Here is a 26,224-nt window from a genome sequence, read left to right as displayed (position 1 = left end):
ATACTTATGTCAGATGAGAACACTTAAAGGTTTTGTCCTGACCTCTGTTAGCTTAACCTGTAGATAATAACAATTACAGTTGATAATGTACAAATGTTGCATAAAGCATGAGAAATGTTTTTAAACATAGTGTTCCTGTTTTGATACTTTCATGTTAATTTTAACTCTTGCATTTTGTTCTTGTTTTGTTAAAAGGATGCACTGCACTATGTTGCAAGGGGCATCCTGGTAATGATTTGTACATTTTGTCTGAGTGCAACACACTTGTTTGTTGCTATACTTTGTGTAGACCAAGACCATGTTAAGCTTTCTGTTCTGCTTGCTTACACCCATTTTGTCTTTAAAAGGATTTCAACTTACTTATTCCACATTATAAAATAATAGTTTAGCCTTATTAACCAAATAAACTGTTATATATTGACTCTGAGAGAGAATTCTGATTCTGAAATTTGAATATATTGCCTCTTCAATATTGAGCTTTTGATACAAGCATAACTGGATTGACCGCCGCCCCGTCCCCCCCCCCGACACTGATAATGTGGGTTTTAAAAGTGCTTGGTATTAATCTGTGTGATTCCAGTGAGCCGTCAAAGTCTCATCCTGTTGGATTCCCAGCCATGAGTCTGACAATGTTGTTTGAAAATAAAAGGCTTGGGTTTCTCTCTTCATCCAGCTGCTTCCAGTGTTTCCCCCTCTCATTCTTTATTTCTTCTGAACAGCATAGTATCCAACTCTTGTGTCCACTTGCTGTCATCCATCTAACGCCCCTATCAGCAGAAATGGATGACATTGATGTGTACTGCTGTTATCTGAATCTAGCCGATGCTTATCCATAGTGACTTTCACTTTTGCAATGTTAATCCAGCCAATCCTTTGCTTACCACTTTCATGACTTTCACCTCTTCTGTTTGCAATTTTAATTCAGTTCTGTCATTCATCAAAAAGAGTAGTCTCACCAGATATGGAGCAGTGCCCTGTTGGTAAAGTTTCGGTTGAATTTCTCTTCCCTAACCATTACTGGTTTTCACCACCTCTTTACTTTTTAATATAAATACAGAACGTTTTACAAATTCCGGGAGGTATTGTAGTTGTAGTGTAGCTATGAACACCGTGGCTTCCTGTTAATTTTACAGCAACAACAAAAAAAAGGTAATTCATACTTGGCTGGAAATCTTCTTTGTAGCTGCATTACATGAAACAAATACTGTCAGGCTATAAAACTATCATAGTTACTACTGTGTTCCTCACACGGAAAAAGGGTGAAGTATGCTAAGAGATACGAAGTTAATTTTAGATGTTAATATTCTATCATTGACTCTTATTTACAGCTTAGATTTAGTCATTAGATGTAGTTCCTACAAAAGCACAAGTGTTTGAATGCATGTGAGTAATCCCCTGTTAAAATCTTGCTACTTGATTTACTCAGAAACTTCCAGTACATCTCTAGCTTTAGATGTAGTCCTTACTCAAATGTAGGTGCACATCCCCTATTGAAATAAAGCAGGAATTCAAGACTTGTCTAAACTTGTCAATTTAGTAAAGCAAGGTGATTCCATGAGACTGTAGATAATTCCAGAGCTAAAAATCTTTAGTAAATCGGGTAGTTTAGAAATGTACTATGCTGTAATTGTTGGTGGTACTGACTGCTTAGTGGTTACTTTATGACTCACACAGGAAGTCTAACTTCTAAATTTTTCAGCTCTAATGGTTTCATCATTGTTCTATGTGTATCTACTTTTGAATTTTAGAATCTTAATAATGGTTTCCCTTAAGAAAAGAAAAAAAAAAAAATCCCAAAGGTATATAATAAAAATTTAAAAGTCTGAAAATACTTCTCTGAAATTGTCTTGGAAGAGAAGGTCAAGATTTAATGCGGCCACATCTGGTTCATCCTTTTCGTATTCCTTTTCATTTGCTGCCAAAGATTTCACCAAATGTTTCACAGCTTTGCATGAAATATTGGAAAGTAGGAAAGACAAAGCCATAGAAAGCAGAGAGTACTCCTTAATTCAGCCATGGAAAAAAACTTGGAGCTAATCTACTTCATTTTCCTCAATCAGAAAAAATGGAAAATGTACATTTTGAATAAGCTTATTTTAAAAAGCTGTGTAATTTTAGGGGGAAGTTCTTTACAGCTGTCTGTGAAATAGCGGTAAATGAAAGAAATTTTTCGTAATTTAAATGAAAATTTGGAAGAAGCAGTAGTTTTCATAGAAAATAAAGCCTCCTGTTTTGATGTATGGAATTGGGGGTGTGGTACACCTTCAGGTTTTAAAGTGAATACCCCTTATACACAAGGCAAAATAACCACGGTCATGTATTAAGTAATAAATGAGAAGGACTGGTATTTTTTAAACCTTGTCTAAATAACCAGCCTTTTCAATTTGTTGTGTGGAAAAGTAATTATGAGTAAAAGTTTGACTCTATCAAGTAATTTAGTTGTGTGTTCCACAGTTTAGCAAGAGATTACAGATTTAGTGTAGAATGTATGCTTCACCCCTCCCCTCCCAATAAGTCACATTAAGTTGATTCTCATGGGGTACTATAAATTTCTTTTAAAAAATATATTCATGAGCACCAATAAGAAATGTATATTAAATAGGTTTAACTAGAGGGTTTCTGCTTGCTAGTTTGAATTTGATTAAAATCAATCAATTGCATTACATTTATTGCCTAAAGTTAAGCAACTTGTGTGAGTGTTAGGAGTATAGGGACCTTGGTGTCATCTCTGTGCTCCTTCCTTTGCTCAACCAGCTACTGTAGTTTCTCACCTTGTGCTATGAGAGTTCTTAAGGTTTGGTATGGATGTTGAGATGTAATACCTTTACAGTTATTGACAAAGTGGTCTTTATTAACTTCCAGGGATTAATTTTGCAATTCCTAAAGTGCAGGAGGGACCAAACTTCATGGAGTATAAAGTAGGCAGAAATTAAAGAATATAGCAGTTGAATGTACTGTACTGTGTTTCAAATTCTTATTCAAACCCTGTGGGCGAAAACCATATGAGTGGTACAATGTATAAACAAAAATATCATTGTATAAATAAAATATATGATGGAACTCAAGTAATTTTTGGAGATTCTACACTTCTAATTATTTGGTGAAACAACAACATTAACATCTTTTTTCTGAGACAGTGTTTGCTCACTTGCTTGTTCTTTATTCTATAGTAGGTATCAAAGGCAATAGATTAGCATAATGAAATACAAATAATTTACCTAAACTATGATCACAGAATGGTCAGGGTTGGAAGGGCCCTCTGGAGATCACCTTGTCCAACCCCTGCTAAAGCAGATGCACCTACAGCAGGTTGTGCAGTCACATCCAGGCAGGTTTGGAATGTCTCCAGAGGAGACTCCACAGCCTCTCGGGGCAGCCTGTGCCAGGGCTCTGTCACCCCCAAAGTAAAGAAGCTCTTCCTCATATCGAGAAAGAACTTCTTGTGTTGCAGTTTGTGCCCCTTTCCTCCATCTTGTCACTGGGCACCACTGAGAAGAGCCTGGCCCCGTCCTCTTGGCACTGGCCCTGAAGATATTTGTAGACACTGGTAAAACCCCCTTGCTCAGTCTTTCTTCTGCAGGCTGAACAGCCCCAGCTCCCTCAGCCTTCCCTCATCAGGGAGATGCTCCAGTCCCTTAACAGTCTTTGTAGCTGGACCCTCTCCAGCCGTTCCCTGTCTCCCTTAACTGGGGAGCCCAGCACTGGACACAGCACTCCGGATACAGCCTCACCGGGGCGGAGCAGAGGGTTCATGTTCCGTGAAAATTTTCTGAACTTTTGAGTACCCGCATAGCTATGAACTGAACTTGTATCTGTGTTTCAGAGTGTGTTTGCCAGGTGATACGCTGTTGCCCACTGTACCCAAACTGCTGAAAAGTACAGTCTGATGTATTTTAAAAATAAGGCAGTTCAATACAGTTGTTTTAGAAAGGTATAATAATGGTGCTGTAACTGAAAGGGGCATGAGGGTAAGTTTGTATTGGCCTACTTTCCTGTTTCCCTGCAGCACTAAAAATTTCACCGAGTCTCCGACAGACAATGCTTAAAGTGTGTTTGAGCTTTTTTTAATTTTTTTCTCAGTGATTGTAAAAACTAAACCAAACAAAACCCCTAAAAATCATTTTAAAATTAACCCTTACACCAAGAGCCAGAGTCCTCAAGAAATGCTATTCCAATGTGACGTTCAAGATAAACAGCAGGGAGTGAGCAGTGTCACATGTATTCGATGATTTTTATAGATGAACTAATATATTTCTATTATCAATCAGTTTGTGTTTAACATTAACAATAACTACAAAGCATCTTATGCTGTGAAGTTAAATAAATTCCAGTCTTTAGTAATGGAAAGAAGTTAGCAAATTACTTCTAGTAGAGGTATAAAAAAGGACAACTGGATTGGGCATACGTAAGTAACCTTCCCCTCCCCCCCCCCCCCCCGGTCAGACTCGAGAAAATATCCTTTATTGTTTTTATAAAGTCCTATGAAGTAGTAATGTGTTAGTAAAAATTATTACTGTGTTCAAAAATGAGGATGAATGCTCCGCAAAAAGCTGTTTTTATGGAAGTATTGCTTAAAAATGTTGTGTATGATACAGCTGAAAACAGCGTTCAGATGGCAAGTATGAATGACAATTTGCACAGAATTTGAGAAGTAGTAGTGCAAGAGACATTGGAGGGCTCTAACATTTTGAGTAAGAACTTATAACGTGATGTATAGAGGGAGAGATGAACAATAGTTCAGTTTGAGTAGAAGGAGATAGGTCGAGTAGAAAACAGGCTTGTCCGTTCTCATTACGGAGCTTGCACACGGTTGCAGCTGAGATTAACCCAGAAATAAGGCTGAATGGGAAAAGAGGAGATCAGAAATGTACATCCTATTTCACCTTCTTCAAAACAAAACCAACCCCCTGGCTCTGAGGCAGCTCCTCTGAAGGATGTGCTGGAGAGGGAGGAGAATCAGAAGCGAGAATATGGTAACCAAGAATTAGGGAAGAAGCTACCAAAAAAAAAAAAAAAAAGTTTGGTTGATTAATGTCAGAAGTATTGGCGGAGGACATTACAGTCTCTGAACTTCAGCTATGAGTAGGTTGGTTGAACCTTTGATAAGGTGCCCTCTGTGGCTGGTCTCTGAGCTGGCTGAACAGGGTCTAAAACAGCAGGAGGGAGGACACGTCCTTTGTTGTCTCAGAGATGGAGGAGAAGGGTATGGGCAGTTGAATCAAGAGTGGATTTTTGCTAGAGAAGCATTCTTGGATTCTGATCAGCAAGCTGGAGAATAGGAAAAGGGAGTCAGTGAGAACAGGTACACAACAAATTCAGAGGAAATGGGGTCACTGGGAGAAAAAAAAAAAGAGGATTAGAGTAAAAGAGCAGAGATTTGAGTATTATTTTATTTTAGCGTAGACATAGGCTACTAAAGTCATCAAATGATAATAAAGTAACAAGCCCAGCAGAGGAAGGAGCAAATGGTTTCAGAAAGCACGGAGACAAAAGTTGATTTCTTTTTTTTAATTAGTAGGTCCCCTACAGCGTAGTTAGTTACATGGAGTTGTAGTCTTTAGAATATAAAAATTGTATGTGCTACAAATACTAACATTTCCAAAGCTTTAAGAAAAATGTTAAATGATAAATCTGAAGAATAATTAATTTTCTGCGTTATTAAAGAAATGAACAGAATGGCCTTTTTCTGTATTGATTGTTATTTTCCCAGAGTACTTTTGTGACATTCGTGGGTTACTGTTTCTCACTGACTACTTCCAGTACAGCCCAAAATCACTTCTCAGTCAGGCAGTTTTGGTGTAGCAAGGGAAAAGTGATATTCTGGGGGTGTTTTCTCAACATTCTTGGCAGGAGAGAAGCCAGTATTCTTAGTGCTGGTTTGGGCAATGGGTCAGTAATGTTTTCATGTGTCTGTAAGAAATTGAGTTGAGGAGATGTGGTCCCTGTGGCAAATCCAAACATACAGCAGTATGAGCAACAGTTTTCTGGCAGTGCTATTCAAATCTAGTTAAATTTCTGTGGTGCCAAGTCTGGTATAATACTCCTTGGATGGGCCTTTACATCCTTTTGGGTGTAAGCTAGTAGGAGAATGCTTAGAGCATCATCCGAATAGAGTGAAACACACAGGAGTCATAGAACTCTCTTTTTAGGTATTACGATTAACCCTACAGTATTTGAGGTGGGTCCAAATTTTAAATACAGCATCTGAAATATTTTTAAATAATGAAGTATCATTTTTTAGCTAAAATACTGCTTTGAGGAGTAACTGCTGGATTCACACCTCAAACATCATTATTAAAATAAATAGCATTGCTAAAAGGAAACCATATGAGTCTTTAATGTGGTTTGACGATTTTGCCTTGTATGCTTATTAAGCATTGATATTTATTTTTTTAATTACTTTTTACAAATGTGGCATACAATCAACTGCCAAAGTTAAAAATGCTATTAAAATTGAAATACAACAGGAAAAGCTGAGGTTTCAGAGAAATGGGCTTGAAAACAAATAATATTTTGAAATGCCTTTTACGGTACAGTGTGATGCATGCCAACAGAACACTGAATTTAGGGCCTACCAAATAAAGGGATAATTACTCATTATCTAATTAGCTATTTAGGATACAGTGACTAATTGCAGTGACCAAAAATTTTTTATTTGTTTGCACCTTAGAATTTTGTCATCTTCTGTTGGGGAGACAAGAAAGGGATCTTTAAGAGATAAACCTTTGTGGATCGCAACTGTGCTTCAGCCATGTTTTCAGCAAGTTGCAAGCTAGTCCTTAGTCTTGAATGCAGAGATGAGTTCAAGTATACTTACTGGTATGTGGAATGTACATTTTTAAACAAAACCAAAAAATGTACGTTTGTGTACAGACTTCATACTTGAGGTTGCAGGTACATTCATTTGTTTATGGAAAAATACATAAGAAAAAACTTGAGGTCAAAGCTTAATATTTTGTTCTTATGTACATCGTCTTGTCATACAGGGGATTTATCAGGGTACCACCCATCAGTGCAAATGACAGATACATCAGCGAGCAAATAAACTCCAGTAAATGGTCCTTTTACATTTTGGAACTTATAAAGCACACATTATATTTTTTTCTTTCCTTTCCAAAATCAGTTATAAACTAAAACAAAGGGATTCAGTTAATCAGAAATCTGCTCAAACAGGAGTTTTCAGGCTTAAACTCTGCTATACATTTCAGTGCCCCAGCTGATGTTGGTATAAAGGGCAGAAGTTAAAGCTCTGGAATAAGGGATATCTTGATTTATAACATGGTTAACAGCTGATAGGTCTGTTTATATTGCACCTTCCTCATCTTACGCTGTTTCCTCTTGGTCCATCACTTCTACTGAGCAATTTAAAATATCAAAAAAAGAGATTTTTGGAGATGAAGTAAAGCTACAGGAAGATGGAGCTTTGAGAGTTCCTTTTCAGTAGACATTTGAACCAAAAAAGGTAGAATGCTTTGTTCAGAACCTGTAGTACAAATGGTAGAGAAAACGTGTCACCATTTCAATTATCACTGCCTATTTAACATGGGATTTCTTGCAGCCATGTCCTTGAATAACCATTTCTTAACTAAAATGACACAATTTTGTAGCCAGTGATCCATGACTTTAAATATTTGGAAGGGCTATTGATTCACTGAACTGGAAGAAATTAAAGATGTTGAGGCATATTTTCAAAAGTAGAATTACATGTATTGTAAATTATATTTGACCGTGTATATTCTATTTACCATTTAAATAATAAATTAAAAAAAAAATTAGCTACACATAGTAAGCATTCAATTTTTCTGTAATAGCCTTAACTGAACATTGGTGGTATTGTTTAAGTCAGTTATGTGTAATATTACGAGAACTGCTAGCACCTGCAGCACCTCCTCTTGTTCCTGTGTCATGGTCCTCTGCAGGTACCTATTTCTGTTTGTGGTAGTCGCTCTCTCTAGGTAAATCGTCCATAAGACCAATGATTCCATCAGCAAATTATCCAGAAAATGCTGTCAGTGTACATGGTGACATTTGTGCCACTGGTGGTTTTGTTGCCATTTCAGTGGTCTAATTAAATTGGCAGTTTTCTCTTGTGCCCAGCATCGTTGTCTCCCTTCCTTTGGCACCTTAGCTCAGACCTTCTCCTTTTTTCTGTCCTTTTAACTGAATATCAAATGCATTATTGATTGCTCCTCTTCCACCCTCCTCACTTCCACTCCCCTCAACTTTTTTTTTTTTTTTTTTTTTTTGATTGGCAGTATCATCCAGACAAACAGAAGGCAGATGTGCCAGCAGGAGAAGTGGAGGAGCGCGTGCAGAGGTTCATCGAAATTGATCAAGCGTGGAAAATTCTAGGGAACGAAGAGACAAAAAAAGAGTATGACCTGCAGCAGCGTGGTAGGTTCCTGCCAAGGAGTGCTGTAGTGGCAGCAGCTCTTTAAATAAGCAGGGTCTGGGAGTGGTAGTTAGATGGTATTTTAAAATGCTGTTTATTGCTGAACCAAATGTTTCTTTCACTCTTGTCCTACTTTCAAATGTGGATCCATTATTTATAGCTTTTGCTACACATACGTTAGCTAGTGAAAACATTTGAATTACTTCCAACAAAACATTAGGTGGCATTATTCCTAATAATTTGAATGAATATGAAATCTATACTAATTACAGACCTTAGCCCTTTTTATTAAGGCAGTTTCATTAAGCATTCTTCATTTTAAATCTTACACTACATTTTGTTGCAATATCTTAGATATAGGTATTAATTCATTATACACCTAGCATTCAACGTGTATGGGTTCGTAAGCACTTCAGCATCATTAAGAGACATTCTTTTTGGTGGTGTGTATGTTATGGTAGTTTTCATAATTCATATGTAGTCTAAACTAGTTTTTTTTAAAGCAGGTTTATAAATAATATTCCAATATAACACATTAACCAGGCAGCTCTAGCATGCATTTCTTTTTATACCTCTCAGAAAATAGCTTCTTAAAACAGTGACAGGCTGTTGTGAGAAAGAAAGGGGGGAAATGTAGGTCAGGTCTGTCACACATGGGCTACCATTACATGAAGTGATAGGCTGTCTTTCTGCTCTGGCCTCAGGATAGGAGTCCCTCAGCCTTCCATTAGAACCTTCAATAAATGTATATCCACCCTACATGTTAATGGGGGGAGTCAATAATAGTGTATTGCCCGTGGGGAAAACACTCAGTCGCACTCTGCAGTAACACACTCCGGTCCGACATTGACGTGTAGCCACCACCACTTTTGAATGTGTCTGATAAAAGCCCACTGTCTCTGCAGCTTGTTATTGAATTCTCTTCCATTGTACATTGGCACACCATCAGACCTTTCTCTCTTGTGCTGATTTTTAACTCCCCTGCCGCTGCGGATACCAGAACTTCGAGAGACAAAGGCTTAGTCATTCTGGCAGATATGCATCACTGCAGGATAAAAAGTGATATATAATTGTATATCCCCAGAATGAATTCTCTAGTTAAATAATCTTGTATTTCAGACTGTGTGAGTTCTGGAAAAGAGGGTGGAGGGGTGAAAACGGAACCATTGAATAAATATTTTAAAAGAATGAAAGAATTGAATCTTGTGCTAATTTGTTACGTAAAGAGTATTAAGATCAAACTTAAATACATTTATCATCTCAAGCTTATTTTTTAAATGCCTGAACGTGATGCCAGAACAGGAATTTCTGCTACCCAGTGTTCTCATCCTGTTGTACTCTTAGAATTGTAGTATCAGCTGTGTCCTTCATTTTTACAAATTGTACATGCACAGGAAAAAAAGAAACATTAGAGATTAAGTTAGAAGTCTTTGTGTATCTAGGGAGTTTTACCTAAAGCTTAAATATAGGCTATGAGGTTCTGTTCTGCTTGGGTCAGGTTAATCCACTGAAGTCAAGAGCTACATCAGGATCTAATAAGTTACTTTGTTTACCCATGGAATTTAAGGACATTGCTATAAATTAGTTTTGACAAAACTTATTCTACAGTATTTTAAAGGTTATCTATATTTCCTGAGATTCTTCTGCACTTAGATGAGTTCTTTGAAAAGCTGTCTCAAGATTCTGTAAAAAAGATTTAGTAAATAAAGAAAACAAATAGTACATTTATTTACACGGGTATTTGGTAATGGGGTCGTGATGGGATGGATATATTTTAATACTAGAGGGTGCCATTCACAGCGGACCTGGTGTTTCACACTGAGGCACATGTAACATACATGTGCAGTGCTGTTGCTTTCTTTGCAGCATGTTACCTGGCAGCAAGAGGATGGTGAAATAAATTCTAGTTCTTTGAATGCCTGTCAAGCTGCTTCTGAAGTCATGATTCCAGACAAATTTGTAGATGCTGCTGTAAAAGCTCACAGAAACAAAGGAATTGAGACAGCAGCTAAGGGGAATAGTGATGAGAGAGAGAACAGCAAGTTAGTAAGACTGCAAAGCCTAGGAAGCAGAATCTGAAGGATACCAGTGTGCATGTGTGTGGGGCTGTCAGTCGGCAAGAAGTCCTTTGCGCTGAAGTCTTTCCCCACCCACCCCCCCTTCCAGTTTCACAAATTGTTTATTTGTGTGGGACTCTTCTTGTCTGAATCCTTGAGAATAACCAGTGAATGTGCTTTCATATCTTAATACTGCTTTTCTCTGAACGTATCACTGTGGTCTACTAATTTTTTATGCCTTCAAGCTATAGTATTAAAGAGGAAAGGACAAACCTCAAACCATTTAGAGGTTTAGCTCAAATATTTATTCTAACCTCTCCCTTCTTGTATGTTTTGTGATTTATTTTTTTTCCAATTCACTGTTTTGTCATATCTTTAACGACATGTAAGAGTACCCTTTTATAGTGGTGAACCTTTTGCTTCCAATCCCTGTGAAAAATCTGGGGGGTACAAAAAGCTGCATAACAACCTGCCTATTAATAATGGCATTTTTTTCCTCAGCAGATTTTATTCTTAGAGATTTGTTCATTCTTTGTTCAGTATCCCACTTAGAAAAGATGAACGTGTAGCTAAAATCAAGTTTGCCAGCAATAATTAGCAAAAGTTTTTCAGTGAGTTTGGCTTGGAAAAAACTGGTTTATGGTCTTCATATTAGAAGTCATCTGAACCCTGAAAGTTCATGGTTTTCTGTCACAGTTTGAAAGAATAAAAAACTTCTCGCAGAATCGGAGAATCACGTAGGTTGGAAGGAACCTTCACAGGTCAATCTCCTACTGAAAGCAAGTCTACGTGGGTCAGTTGCTCAGACCTCATCCTACCTAGTTTTTAGGGTCTCCAAGAATGGAGATTCCAGAGTTGCTCTGGGGAACCTGTTCCAGTGTTTGAATACCCTCAGAGCAGAAAAACCAAACCAGGAAACCAAAAACCCAAACCCAAACCATGTTTTCCCCTCTATCAAGTTGGATATAAGGACTCTTTTTGCAGCTTGTGCCTTCCACTGTGCACCTCTGAGAAGTCTTCTTCACACCCTCCTGTTAGGTAGCTGTAGACAGTGAGTCGCCTGCGTTCTTTTCGCCTCTCCTTGTATGATGTGTGTGCCAACACCTGACCGTGCTGGCAGTCCACCTGACTTGCTTCTGTATGTCAGGGATTTGTACTGGAAACGCCAAAACTGGACACAGGACTGCAGATGCCACCTCATTAAGCGCCAAGTAGAGGAGGAAAAAAATCACCTCCTTGACATGCTAGCTACGCTCTTGCTAATACAGCCCGGTATAGGGTTGGCCATTGCCACAAACATGCCCTGCTGACTCGCTGGACCTGTTGCCTACCAGGACCCTCAGGTCCTTTTCTGGAAAGCTGCTTTCCAGCCAGTTGCATCTCAGCCTGTACTGATGCATTAGGTTATTTCCATCCCAAAAGTGGGACTTAATCTTTGTTGAACCCTTTGATGTCCCTGTCATGCCATTTCTATATCCTACCCTGCAACTTTTGTGGATTTTTGTTGACTTGATACACAGTTCCTTTGTATTTTAAACAACCACAAAATTAAGATAATTCATTTTACTATATTAGCTTACTTTTTAATTATTAACAGGTCACAATTAAAATTCAGCCAATAAACTGGTGACTTTTATTAATTTCTGGCATTAAATGTAACAATTCTAAACTAGTAACGGGATTGACACTAAAACCAGTTGCTCTGTATATGTTTTTGGGGCAGAGGGTAGAGAAATTTAAGAATCAGGGTTTTTTCCATATATGGCTCCAGTGAGGATCTATCCAGGATAATACATTTTTACATGTTGATGGACTTAGGTGTCCATAAAGCTCAAGTGTTTATAGGGTGAGGGATGTAACCACTAGTAGTTTTCACAGCTCAGTACATACCTCCCTTTGATTTTCAATTTTTAAACTGCGTTTTTAGAAAAATATTGCAGATGCAGTTTTCATACGTTAATATATATTTATGATTCCATCCTTTCTGCACATTCCCTTTAGGCAGTGGCACACAACAAAAATCTTTAGTTAGCCTAAAACAGCTTATTTTAAAATACCTGGTCTCTAATTCAGCTTTCACTGACAATATCAATCTCTTTAAAACCTGAAAAATCTTTGGAGCTGTGTCTTTGCTCTCAGTTAAGCTTCTATTGCAGGTTTAGAAAGGGAGTCTTACACAGGTGTGGTCATAAATGAAGCAAATGAAAAGCCAAGCTAAATAGGATGTAGCTCCTTCTCCCTCTGCCCCTTCCTCATTCCTCTCCTAGTACAGTAAACTGAAAAAAACTGCTTTGGAGACGGTCACTTTTCTGTTAATCCAGCATTCCCTCCTGCTCCAGCAATAAAGTGATGATATTGTGTTAGACATCAAGATACCTTACATAATTTGGTAAATGGGATGCCAGAAGAATAACCTTACAAATCCACTATGAGAATAAGCAATAGAAGCAAGACAAAAGCCTACAAAAATTATTTTAATAGCTAGCAGGAACGGCAATTGAGCACCTTGGCTACATTATAATAAGAAAAGAAAAAAATTAATGCGGCATATTTTAGTTGTTCCGTGTTAAGAAAATTCCTTTTAAAAAAATTTTAGACCAAAATAAAGCTTTTAACATGGCCATTACTTTCGGCTTTTCAGTGTGCCAGGTTATACTTTTTTAATTGACAGAAGTGTGTATTCCTTCTGTAGCCATGGATTTTACGGCTGTAAGACCCTCGGCTGGAGCTGGAGCATGAGCCTTTTACCATAGCTCTTTGCAGTTAATTCTAACGTGCATTGGCTACAAGTGAAGCGGGTTTTTTGTACTATTTTTTTCTTAACAAATATAGCTTTTTGTTACAAAGATTCCTCACACGTGACTCCCTTATAATTTCAAATTAAAGTAAGCGTGGTTATTTTAAATTAATGCAAAAGACTCAAACTTAAGTAATTGTTTAAAAACTAAACAGCCTATTAGAAAAAAATAACTTGTGAAAACATCCAGGTTTCAAGTACTGTGATGATTTTGATACTGAGCAGATGCTATGAAGAGTATTCAATTGACTATACATATCTTGAACATTTTCTAATTATGTGTTTGGTTTCAAAAAAAAAAAAAAAACAGTTCTAAGTATATAACTGATAAAAGAGCTAGAAAAATCTTTTTGGTATTATGACTGGTTTTACTATTACCATAAACTGTTAAAAGGGTTAAATTTCCATTTACTGCTTGCAACCCTTTTCCTAAACCTCAGCCCTAAATAGCCCAAGAAATATTTATTGTATCCTCAAGTGAAACTTAAATACCTTTCCTCTTTTACAATTTCTGAATGACCCAGCAAGGGCTCTAGTAAAGCTTTACTGAACCAAGCTGCTAATAGTTATTTAATGTTGTTCTGTAGCCTGAAAGAATCTCAGTAGATTTTTCCTTTTAATCTCTTTGAGCTGCAGGCTCGTAAACCTCCCTGATGAGCCTGCCAGTGTTTTCTTAGATCCTGCAGTTGAGACAATGGAGCTGTGGAATCCTTTCACCTCTTGTTGTCAGACAAATCCAATAGATGGCAAAGCCAAGCAGGCTGTACTTCTTGTGAATTAAAACTTGGTTTGTAAGGTATGGCAGATGCTCATGTCTTCACAGTTTTCCCTACCTGTTCAGGAATGTGTTTCAGAAAGTACAACTCAGCACACAGTTCTACAGCTTGAGTAGACATCGCGTGTAAGTAAACCTACCACGTAACTCAGTACTGGTAATAATACCAGTCTTAACCTCCTCTGGCAAGGGAGTGAAAATCAGACATCAGTTTACTTCAGAGAGCCACTAACAAGGGAGGCATGGTTGTAATAATAGTTACGTAGATTAAATGAGGAAGAGCACAAGAAATAATACTCACTAACACACTCTCTGAAAACTGTTAGGTTTGTAGTTCTGCTTGGAAGCTCCTCAAACTCATACTGCGCTGTGCCTCTGTTTTTAAATAAGTGGCTACATCTGTTTCTCTGTCTTAAGGTTTGTTAGGTTGGGTAGTGTATTTAATAGGAGAACTAAAAAATAAAAAAACTTTGTTCAACCCTGGAAAATAAGTTTTTCTTGTTTGAACCAGATAAGCAAATAAATGCAGCATACAAAACTTACAGACAAGAGAGGTTACTGGCTTACATGCTAAGTGTGGAGATCTACCCAAGTCAAGAGTACTAACTGAAAGTTTGCATCTTTTGAGATAACCAGTAAGACTCTTTCAGACTTGAGCTTCATACTAGGAATAACGATCTCAGTTCAGGCTGGAAATTGTATGAGTGATTAATTTCACCTGTTGATTTTTTTAAGTTTTTTATATTTTCAAAATTACAATTGCAGTAATGGATTAGAAAAACTTCGTTGAAATTCTGTCCCCCAGGCTTCATACTGTACTATGTTTAGAACAGAAGAGAGGGGAGACTTTTCCTTAGCCTTCCTGTTGGTTCCTTCGTCATTACCTCGTCTTCGTTACTTTAATGGTTGGATTCAGTGATCTTAAAGGTCTTTTCCAAACGAAATAATTCTATGATTCATGAGTAACTTTGCTTCAGGAAGTATGATAACTTCATTAATTTGCATCTCACCAGTTCTTCATGGTGGCATGTGGTCCATCTACCCTTTTTGTATTTTCTACCAGCAAGACATGACCTAGACTTCCACCTCCAATCATATAAAACTTGTTCTGAGTGAATTCCTGCTTCGTGGATTCCAAATAGGAAAGCCTGGTTTCTTTTTAACTCAATTTTTTGCTACCTATAAATGAAGCTTAGGAAAAGCTGTTCTTCCTACAACTGAAGAGACCATTTTCCTTTGTGAACTTTTCTTCCCAATATTACCAAAAAAAAACCCCACAAAAAAACCCCAAAACAACCAGGTGAAATAAGAAGTGCTTGAGTGCTTGCCTTTTCCATGCTTTTCTCACAGTTACAGTATTGTCATCTTCTATCACAGTGGAGAGAAGAACCTGAAGGTAGCTAGGCAGACAGACTTCATTCTGATCTTTGCTTTTCTTTTTTATTTTTTTTCTTCCTCAAAAAAGAGGTGGAATCTTTAATTCACACAAGGCCTGCTGGAGGAGAGGCCTCTGACTGGTGGTGTGGGTGTTCTCAGGACATTTGCTGTTCCTGTCCTCGCGTTTTGTAGCAAGAAGGCTGTACCAAACTAACTCCAAGTAACTAATATTAGAGTCATTTGGCACGAGTTAAGACCATCTGTCTTACTCTATTTTGGACATTTCATGCAGTTAATTAAATGTTCTGTTAAGAAAAATGTTGTTACTTTGTATAACTAAAACATTACCCATAGTTCTTGTATATGTAATTGAGAGCATCCACAACAGTGAGAACGACTGATTGACAGGTATATCTTCCCGTTTTCTTTCATCATAACACTCCTGCCCATTTTTTTCTCGTTCTTTGGACAGCAGTAAAGTGTTAGGTGTGAGTGGGATAATTTTCTTTTCATCCTGACCTTTTCATTACAGGTGTTCGGCAAAGGTAACATCAAAGAGGCTGTATTGATTCTGCCGTTATTTCCAATGTGTCTGATTTTTTTTTAATCTCCTTCATTAAAACTAATTTAGATGACGCTTATTCTCAAGGATATATAATGTGCACTTCAGCTAAAATTAGAACAATCATTTAGTTGCAAAATAATGATTGGGACTTAATGTCTGGTGCTTGTGGTTTGTTTTGGGGTTTTTTAAACTGGCTGAAATTTCCTATTTGAAAACTCAAAATGTAAGTATTAACACTCACACACACACTCTTATAGATTAGTATAGTTAAAATGCAAGGAGTTCACTACCAGTACATTAAATTAATACTGCTACCTATGGTACTCTATTCTTAAAACTGATAGAGCTGTGCAAAGAAAACAATTAAAATAAAAACCCAAAACAACAGGTTGGTTAGGTTGTGAAACTGATTTAGAAAACTAATTATAGAATGCTGTGATTAGCTGTTGCTAGGATTATACTGTTATAGTAGCCTTAAACTTCTTTGCAACAACTTACACTACTTGGTTTTCAGTTAGGAACCTTACTTCCGAATAGCTTGCTTTACACAGTTAATGTGTGAAATCAACTAATGCAGTATTGATGTCTGTCTGTTCTGAGTTACTACTTCACTGCTACCTGTTACCACCTTTAAAAGAGTAAGGTGGTTGCAATCAGGGGATGATGTTTGGTGATAAAGAAGAAAATGCGCTGTTACCTGATCAGATAAAGGTTGGAGATGTGCAGTTTTTCTGGGGTATTATTGGAGGAGGTAGCTGCAAAGTCCCTTAATTCTACTTTTCCGTCCAGAGCAAAGAGTAGTTACACAGAAGAAGCTGGGAACCATTTAGAATACCCTACAATCGCTAGTGATCAGGTAGGCAGTCTGTCAGGAATTAACATAAATAAAGCAGTCTGGGCCTCTGACTTTTTCAGCAAGTGCTCAGTAAGTAGTTTCAGCATATATTTCATAGAAAGCCATAGGAAACACTGGATGCTCTAGAAAGTTTGATGTTATTAAACTATGACACTTGCTTGAAAACTCATCGATCCAAAAGAAGGAACACTTACTTTCTCGTAACAACCCAATTTAAACCTTAAATAAGCAATAAGCTCCTAAGTCTTGCCAAATCTAAGGCATTTCTGTGTATGTGCTGAAGAAAAGCTTTCAGGTGTTTCTGCTTCTTTAAAATACAGCATTTGGAGAGTTGGAGCTTCCAGGTGTCAGGCAGCAGCTGTGAGGTTTCGTGTAGTGAGTTTTAAGGGGGTTATGTCTTTTTTTTCCTTTTTTTTTTCAATTACCTTTGATGGCTTCACTTGGAACTTTGTTGACAAAGTCTTGTATTGTCAAGTTAAAGAACTTGGTGTGAACTTTGTAGGTGAAGTACCAAGTGTGCTGATAAACTGCAAGAAACAATTTGTATTTGTATTGCATAGTTTGCATTGGTGAATTTCTGTTGTACACTTTTCATGTCGTGCTGTACTCCACGTTGGCAGCAGCTCTCCTGGGTGCAGGCCAGAACTGACCTTCTTTCTGTGCCGAGAGACTCTATCATAAAAGAATGCTTAGACTAGGCTTCCCCTAAAAGTGTTTTGCATTTCTCTTCTGTTAGGAATATCTTTTTGCAGGAATCTTGCCATTCTTCTCGCACAACTCTTAACATTTACTTGGTGCTTATTGCGGTGGGGATGGGGTGGTCGTGAGTGTCCTTCTAAAGGAGAATGGGTTGCCCAAGAGGGATTCTGGGGTCTCCATCTGTGGAGATACTTAAATCTGACTGGACATGGACCTTGGCAACATGCTTCAGCTGACCCTGCTTGTGCAGGAGGGTTTGATTAGGTGATCTTGAGAGATCCTTTCTGACCTCAACCACTCGATTTTGTGAAAAGTACAGCCTGTGAAAAAAGATTTCAGCCTGTGGGATTGTCATTATAGCCAAGCTTTTAAAAGGTATTTATAGCAAAACAAAAGTTTGCCCCTAATTTCACATAATTGTTTGGGAAGCGCAAAAGTCCTGGTCTCAGTAGCATCTTAATTTCAGTAATACATCTTCACCACTTGCTTCTCCTGGCTACAGCAGGACATTTTCCAGCTTATACAGAGATATGAAAACTAAAGTTTTAAAGAACTGCATTTTTATCTGATAACCTGGTCTAGGTATGACTCTCTGGTAGGGACCAGATTGACTGCTAGGTAGATAAAACTATTAATTTATCAGGAAGAAATAAGGACCTGTACATTACCAGGATTGAACATCTGTCATGTTTCCTTTGTAGAAGATAATCTGACAAAAGAATGGCCGGTACACGCCCAAATTTATCTTGAAGATATGACCTGGAATGAAGGTATGAGTGCCTTACTACTTGTTCCCAGTGCTTTTCATTCTTGCTGCAAATAGTTTCTATTTCTTCTGATACCATTATGTTGTCTTATTGATAAATTCTATTTATATTTTCCTCAGATTTAGCTGTTCTGTTGTCTGTGATTACCTGAATTGGAACTTTACTTTGCAATACTTATTCTGTATTCTGTCTTCATCTCTTCCCCCACCCCGCTTGCAGTACCACTTTTCACCTAGCTCTCTTCTTATAACTGAGTATTTAGATTGCCAGATTCTTCCCAAATCTCTCATGCGTCTTCTTGCTTTTTCTGTGATGGCAGAATGCAAGTGCTTTAGTGCTTTCATACAGATACTTTTTTTCGTCTGACAGTGTGTTACTTTCCTGCCTTAGATCACTCTAGCTTTTATCATTTACTTGCCTTCTGAATGAATGCTACTTTTTTTTTTTTTTTTTTTTTTTAAGCTGTGAGGGGAAAGTCCTACTTTCCTTCTGTTTTGTTTTTGTTTCCTGTGTTAGCGGTATGTTTTGGAACTATTCTTCACCTGTCTTATGTACGACTAACACCCCTTATTTTTTTCTTTTAATCTCTGTTTCACTGACATACACCTCTTTATTATTTGCTTTTTTTAAAGAGACGACACCAAACAGCCAGGGTCAGTGTAAGAATGCCTCACAGTCACTGAAACATTTTAAGAGTATAGTTATTTTTCTGAGTGACAAATGGTAGCACAGGTACTGTATTTACAATCCAGCAGTGGGAGGTCATTTGCTATTAAGAACAGCTTTGTGAAGAAAATCCAAAATAAATTCTTGATCCTTCTCAAGCGCTAAAGGCATTTTTGTTTTCTTTTTTTGGCAGATGAACAACGTTATACTCTCTCATGTCGATGTGGTGGGAATTACGCTGTCTCCCAGAGTGAAACCAAAGACGTATCTTTGGTTTGTTGTGACACATGTTCACTTGTTATCGAGATCCTTCAATGATTGTTTCAATCAAGCACACTAAGAGTTACAAACTTTCTAATTAAAACAACTGGACAAGCAGGGGACAGCATCTGCTAGAGAAACGTATGTTAAAGGAAAGGGGGCACTACAGGAACAAGTTCGGTCGGGCTTAAGAAAGGAAATGTGCCCGTTTGCTAACATTGCTCTGCAGACATAAGGCTTGGGGTTTTTTCCCTTCCACAGCTAGTTATTAAAAACCTCCAGAACAGAACACTTAAGTTCTGTACAACTGGAATATATCTCATGATCTAAATGACATTTCTTGCCCAGCAAACAACAGAGTAGCTTCTTTCATTCTCAGTCTATATCATCTATACATTGGGCCCTACCTCTTAGGTTAAATCCTTTCAACAGCTCAGATGACAAAATTTAATCAGGAGGCATACATGTGAGAATGCTTTGAAGATAATGAAGAGTAGGGTGCCTTAATGGGAAACAGGAACATTTTCTATCTCTATGCTAAATATTTAACTTCATTAAATCCTCACAAGGACTGGAGCCTTGGCAAGAAGTGGCAGAGATTCGCAGATCTAACAGGCTCATTTCTAAGTAGCAAGTCCAGTGCATAGGCACCGTAATAGTGCATCTATCTTAAGTTTTGCAGAAACACTTTTTAAATTTACTCTCTCCATCATCTGAGCAAATGCAGTCTTCATTCCTTAGATCAAAATTAACCAGGCTGCTGTGCTCCAGCCCCTACTAGGCATACAGTCCACTGGGCCAAACTAGAGCCAGTTTAAGGAGAACCCTACAAAACACAAGTGACTAGCAGATCCAGCACCCCACTGTTACTGTTTTCAGTTCCAGTCCTAGCATGCCACACTGCCCACATTGGTAAGTACAGCCTACATGTGGCTCTGAATGTGTGACAACATAGTAGTGCATTGCGCCTTCTTCATCCCTTGTTAAATGCGCACCTTGGCTTGTAGTAAAACCCAAAACCTTTTAATAAATCCAAGCACTGTGAACAGCCAGAGGAAACAGAGTAATAGGCGCCTCATTTTTGTAGATGACAGCAGTATATCCCACTTTCAAGTTAGGTGTAATCTCAGAAACAGACATCTTTGTCAAGTAATACTTCTGTTTATTCTAAATAAAAATAGTTCCATTGGTTTTAGTAGAAAATGTTATGAAAGCTGGCAATAGTCACCTAAATCGTTCAATCATCAAGAAATCTATGGCCATTGGGGCTTGCACGTAGAAATCCAAAGTCATTCAGAGGCCATATCTGTAAAATAAAGTACAGTTACCAGAGATTTTAATCACAACTCAAAGTTTAGTATTTTCATTTGTTAATGCAATTGTTTCATAAACTGCATAATTTTTTAGCTCTTTGGTTGACAGGGTACATGAACTTTTCTCACCTCTGTGTTTCTTTTACTAGGAGTAATAAATTCTAGATATTGGAGAAATCATCATTCTCCAACAAAGTGGCCGGAGACAACACTAATTTATATACAGCATGCTTTGCTATGGAGAGCCTCAAAAATTACATACATTTTTTTTCCAGCCTTGGAAATAAATGCATTCCTAGAAAATATCTTTCAAATTCCAAGTTTTCTAGCTTGTAAACTTCTTAACTTAAAAGACAAAGTATGTATTTTTAATCCATCTCAGAGAAGAAAGAATACCACGAACATTACCTCCCACTGAAAGAAGTTACATGAGGTGTACATTTGTGTTTTCAAGATGGGCATTTGAACTACAAACACCAAACCTTGGAAAAAAAATATCTATAGGCTTATAGGTAAGCTTATACCATGCAAATAGGCATAAAGGGGTGGAGCGTCTGCCACCAGCTGGGGCTCTCAGCCAAGCAGCTCCTCCACAGAAAAGGAAGGAGCACAGATCATGACCAGGTACAAGCACAAGTGTCAGAGAATGATGTTCACCAGTAAGAAAAAATTTTCTCTCCAGAAATTAACTATATAGCTGTTCATACTACTGAATGCTCCCAGGAATACTTTGCTGTGAACATTCACTTAATTACATGTAGGCTGGTCTTGGATGCCAAAAAAAAAAAGTAACAGGGAATCAAGGACATTCTTTTACACTTTGTCCTTTGTCTCCCTTGACTGCCTGTGTCTCTTCACAACACATTCTTTCAAAGATGGCACAAGGGGATCAGCAGGAAGAAGAGAAAGAGATGATGTTGAAGAGCAAATGCCCTCTGTGGCTCTAATCCCCTAAAAATCTCACAGCCCCTGCTGAAGAGGGAGCCACCTAGAAGAGAAATGATGCACTACCTTGTTCCCAAAGCATCTGCCAGTATGATGTTTATCTTCCTCGTTTTTCCTTAGAATTTGATCTCAAGGAAGGTATGAAGTCACCTTCCAGGAACAGCAATTACTACTCTCTAACTGAGCTCATGGAACAGCCACAGCACAGAAGGAGCCTTTGCTGCTTTCTGTGTGGAGTGAAAAAGTAATTTTCTCAGTTTCAAGAAGGAAGCATAGTGCCAAGGTCCAATATTTCAAAGCCCATGACTTGTCCCCAGCACTGAAGACAAGGACAGAAGAGGCACAGGCAGTTAAGGATGGGCCTAGCAAGACACAGCATCAACGTACTGCTAGACTAGGACCATACGCTGCTAGAAGCTCCCTAGACTTGCCTCTGCCAGGCCTCCTGGCAGCACTGTGCTGAGCTGCCGTAGTGGGATTGTGCCCGGGCCCTTGGGAAGACAGAAGGATGAGCCATTCCCAGGACCTCAAGTTCTGTGGATGTGAAAAAGGCTCAAAGCTCTCTTACGCAAGTATCTTGGAAAATACATGTCTCTTTTGGCACCTGCAGTTAGGGAAGAGCGTGAGGAACATCTGCTGATACACAGAAGAGGTAACGTCCTATCTCTGTGTGTCATTAGCCAGCAAGCGATTTTAAGTTCCACGCAAATACGTAGAGATGAACCAACAACAGAAGGATATCTGTGATCTTGGTTAGAAGTAAAGCTACAGAATTCAAGGCTCTCCAGAGGGCCTGTGCTGACTGCAGGCTGGGTGTCAAGTCTTTGTTTGGCCTCAAAGGCAAACGGGAGTAGAAGGGAATAGGAGTACCCCATGTTACAAATCCGAGCTGAGCAAAGGCCTGGAGAAGGAAGTTTCTTAGGCCATTCACTATAGCACAAATCTCATTTCAAGCAACTGAAATCATACCTATCGCAACTTGACTGTCTTTCAGTGGAAGTAACAACTTTGTTTTAAATATTGTTTTGACAATTTAGTTTCAAATTCATCACTGTAATCTCAGTGGAAGCGTCAGAATGAAAATGATGTTTTATCTAATCTGTCTGCAGGAAAGAATGTGAGAAACAATACTCATGGTTGGAAACAAGATGGAACAAGCCCTCTCTGTGAAACAAAGGCACGCCACTGTGTGTAGGAATTCCCAAGTCTTTTAAAGTTATGACAGAAGTTGACTGTGACTTGTTCGTTCAGACTGGCTATTCCAATTAGCAGCTACTTCCCCTTGCCCTCCTCGGTTTGGCCTACATAGATTTGATCTGATGGATGGGGGATAAACGGGGCTAACTAGCTCTTTTGAAGATATGCTACAGGTCTAGTTTTGACATGGAGCCTAAGTCTGGGGGACGCACAGGATATCCTACCTAGGACGGGATGAAGCACGAGTTCTGTCAAAATGGGATTCCCTAGGCTTTTACTGAGTTTGCAGCTACTTTGAGTTCAGTGGCTTTTTTACGGATTGAGCTTGTCTCGCGGAGTGGCAGCTGATACGGTAGCAGGGAGAAAAAGGGCAAATATAATCATGTATCTTTATTTCTGTATGGGTTAAAAACTGGTACACCAACACTGACTGAGAACCTTAGGTCTAAACTTCACAGATAAGCTACAGAGAGAATTAACGTCTCTGTTTTGCCAGCAATAGGTTGCCTAAACAAACATGGTGCAAGCTCACTCTCTTCTGTTGAAATCCATTACTTCCAAATAATTTGGGGGTTTGCATCCATTATTAAAAATGTAACAGCATTGAAAGGCACTGTCACATCTGCTTTTTCAAAATCCACTTTAAGATAAAGCCACATAAGCTTCCATTATCAAGGTAGTAAAAGATTTTTCCGTGAAAGACAAGCCAAGGCCCTAGCAGACTACATCACAAAGCATACGTAGGTTTCTTGGCCAGTGGTCTAACTAATTAGCCACCACCATGCGGACTGGCTGTATTCTGCTGTCTTTCACCGTAATGTTCAACGGCAACACACAATAGCAAGATCACTGTATTCTAATGTGAATTACCGTAAACAACCCAAACTGTAAACACTCATTTGAAGAATAAACCCATTTTTGCTTTTGTTAGGCACCATATACTTAAATCTCATTAAAATGTTAATAATCACTACTCTACGCACCATCATAAAACAACTGCTGTAAAATTTGGTTGAATAATTATTTTGATTAAGTATCAAGTGATTGTATACTATCTTTTTAAACAGACAATATTCTGGAGTCCTAAAGTACTTCTTTCCATATGTAGTATCTGTGTGTAAATTCTATTCATTTTACAGAGTTTACTGCTTGCTAAATTGAGGGTTCAGCCCTCTCAGTTACTTCATTAAAGTCTCTCAAACACCTTCCTTGTTGGAGTACAAGCTAGACACAAATTTATTGCTGTGGAGAGAAACTGAATAATTATGGCTGCCCATATACATAGGCTCTTACTATATACATTATTTGCTTCAGTCTCCTTAAAGGAGTAAACAGCAGTTGGAGAATTTTTTTTTTCAATCTGATTATTAACACTCCATTCTTATTAGGAAGGCTGTCAGCATATTAGCTTCACTTATATGTTAGCAGTTAATAATCCAAGCTAAAAAACTTGGGTCATAAAAATAGCCCTATTTAGAATCAGTATTTTTGCTGTGGTGTACATGGTAAGGCAAACAACACAGAGAAGGAACAGACAGCACTCAGTAAACACTAGGGAAGAACTCAAAGCCAATGCTGTCCAGAACAAACAGGTCAGACAAAACTTGGTGGTGGGGCTGAGGGGGACATGTTAGTTGAGGTTTAGTAAGCAATTAGCGATTATGGTCAATAGCTGCAAGGTTTTTTTAAAAAGTCCTACGTTGTGTTCATAAAAACTGTAAATTAAGTATATAAAACTTTGTTACATTGGAAAGATTTAATCTTCCCTGTGCATGTAATACAGCTGTGCTAAATTATGGTTTTGTGGGTGTGCTGAAATATATGGAGAACAGTTTTCAAAACCTTTTTTATTGTTCTGAACGGCACCACTTTAAATCTAGCTTTCTAAAAGCTGTTGCATAAGTCTATAATACATATTCCTTTGTTTCTTAAACTTTTTACGGAGAGGAAATTGTGCAGTTTCTTCTTTTTGGTAAATGAGTAAATTAATAATGCAGATAATATGAAAAAGTAATTCAGTGTGAAATAAAGCTGTGGAATTGTTGAAACAGAAGAAGGAACCATGGAGGTTTATACAACACAATATTAATGCAAAGCATTTTTTTTTTAAATAAAAATGTGGCAGACAATTATGGTGGCACAGATCTGACTTTATGTTAAGGCTTTTTCACACACTTACGTTTAAAAAGCAGCAAGGCCAGTCTAGATGTCTAAAGTATGTATGCAAGTCCTAGAAAGATAACCTTTTCCTTCATATATTATTTAATCTATGGAACCACGCTTCTCAAATTACAACAGTGAAATACAGAGCTGCCCTTTCCTACCATTTTGCAGAGGCTAGAATCAAATTAAGGATAGAATGTATATGTATGCAGCATATGTGTGTGTGTATGTTTGTGGTTTGATTAGGTTGGGATTTGCTTGAAAAATAATTAATTCAGTTTTCTGAAGCAGTGACTGCTCAAAGAGTGCTCCTCAAAAAACAAAGTCCTCCCTCAGAAAACCCCACCATGGTAGAATTATCCTTTTACAGCAAGTGGCTGGTGTGTTCAGGCTTTCCTGTACATCTGCTTTGGCCAGACAGTTAATGAGGCAACTATTAATATCCAACATGCAGGCATTAAAAATGTATTAGTGCAACTATATATAAATATATATATATATATATACCTTAAAACAAATGCGTCCTCTTATCAGTCCATAAGGAACAGGTCCGTAGCACCTGGAATCTGTAGAATTCCTGAGATTATCACCTTCTAACCAAACATGTCCTTTAGGCACCTATGATTAAGCAAGATTGAAATGTAAAAAGAAAGAAAACAGAATAGAATGGTATTAAGCATCGTTTGCTTTACAAGGTATTTCCTGATTTCTGTGTTCTGTACTTCATGACTGTATCCTGAACTAATTTTTTATTGAATCTATTAAGACACAGTGCCAGATTTGGAGGGTCGAGGAGGAAAGCTCCAAAGTATCTGTTCTATCTTGTGCTCAAAAACCAGTGGTTTGCAACAAAAAATCCAAAATGAAGATGTAAGAGGTTAGACCAATGTGACAGGGTCATTAATTTAATAGACTTCAAAAGAGGTCATTAGGATGTTGACTGAAAATCTGCCCTCCTGTCGCAGTAACAGCATGAACAGGGCAGCCACACACTCATCAACATCCTGGGGCCAGCACCAAGGCTAGACCTGTTAGTAGATTCATGATGAACTAACTGGTAATTGATTGTGACATCAATTACGAATAATCTCATCATTTTATCGGAGTAGGCTTGTCAAAGTTCTAATTAAGATCACAGTTCATTCTATGTGTAGGCAGAATCCACAACACATTATATTGCAATAATGATGATCACAAAACAGCAAATCCCTTTTTATAATTTGAAAATTAATGATGGTGACCTTACACTATATGACAAAGACCTTTCATTGCCTATATATATTATGCATTAACTATATTACATACCATACATTCGTGGCATTCACTGACTCAATGACAAAATGAGAAATAGCAACAGAGCTGTATTAGTTACCTTAATGAGAGTATAACACTTT

The 26,224-nt window shown here is 37.9% G+C and overlaps 2 protein-coding genes across 4 annotated transcripts in view; one reads left to right on the top strand and one right to left on the bottom strand.

Moving 5' to 3' along the window:
* DNAJC24 (DnaJ heat shock protein family (Hsp40) member C24) overlaps nt 1-23,875 on the top strand; it is a 42,164-nt gene extending 18,289 nt beyond the window's left edge. Inside the window, exons 3-6 of one of the 2 annotated variants that reach the window (XR_008748878.1) lie at nt 8,256-8,394; nt 18,220-18,288; nt 19,145-19,353; nt 20,675-23,875. Coding sequence is in view for 1 of the 2 variants with exons in the window: in XM_055814761.1 (XP_055670736.1) it covers nt 8,256-8,394; nt 18,220-18,288; nt 19,145-19,269 (333 nt within the window). In the remaining variant the exon portion in view is untranslated. Of the gene's footprint in view, nt 1-8,255; nt 8,395-18,219; nt 18,289-19,144 lie in introns of both variants that reach the window. The other variant, XM_055814761.1, reaches the window with a different exon arrangement.
* IMMP1L (inner mitochondrial membrane peptidase subunit 1) overlaps nt 20,354-26,224 on the bottom strand; it is a 36,508-nt gene continuing 30,637 nt past the window's right edge. For both annotated transcript variants that reach the window (XM_027782485.2, XM_005234459.3), the window contains 2 exons: nt 25,338-25,448; nt 20,354-20,518 (listed from right to left, as the gene is read on the bottom strand). In XM_027782485.2, the coding sequence (XP_027638286.1) occupies nt 20,450-20,518; nt 25,338-25,448 (180 nt within the window). In that variant the 3' untranslated portion in view covers nt 20,354-20,449. The remainder of the gene's footprint in view (nt 20,519-25,337; nt 25,449-26,224) is intronic.

This window comes from Falco peregrinus, chromosome 9 (assembly GCF_023634155.1).
Source record: "Falco peregrinus isolate bFalPer1 chromosome 9, bFalPer1.pri, whole genome shotgun sequence".
NCBI classification, from domain to species: Eukaryota; Metazoa; Chordata; class Aves; order Falconiformes; family Falconidae; genus Falco; species Falco peregrinus.
The sequence above is the reverse complement of the archived record's forward strand: the minus strand, read 5'-3'. Positions and strand labels throughout refer to the sequence as shown.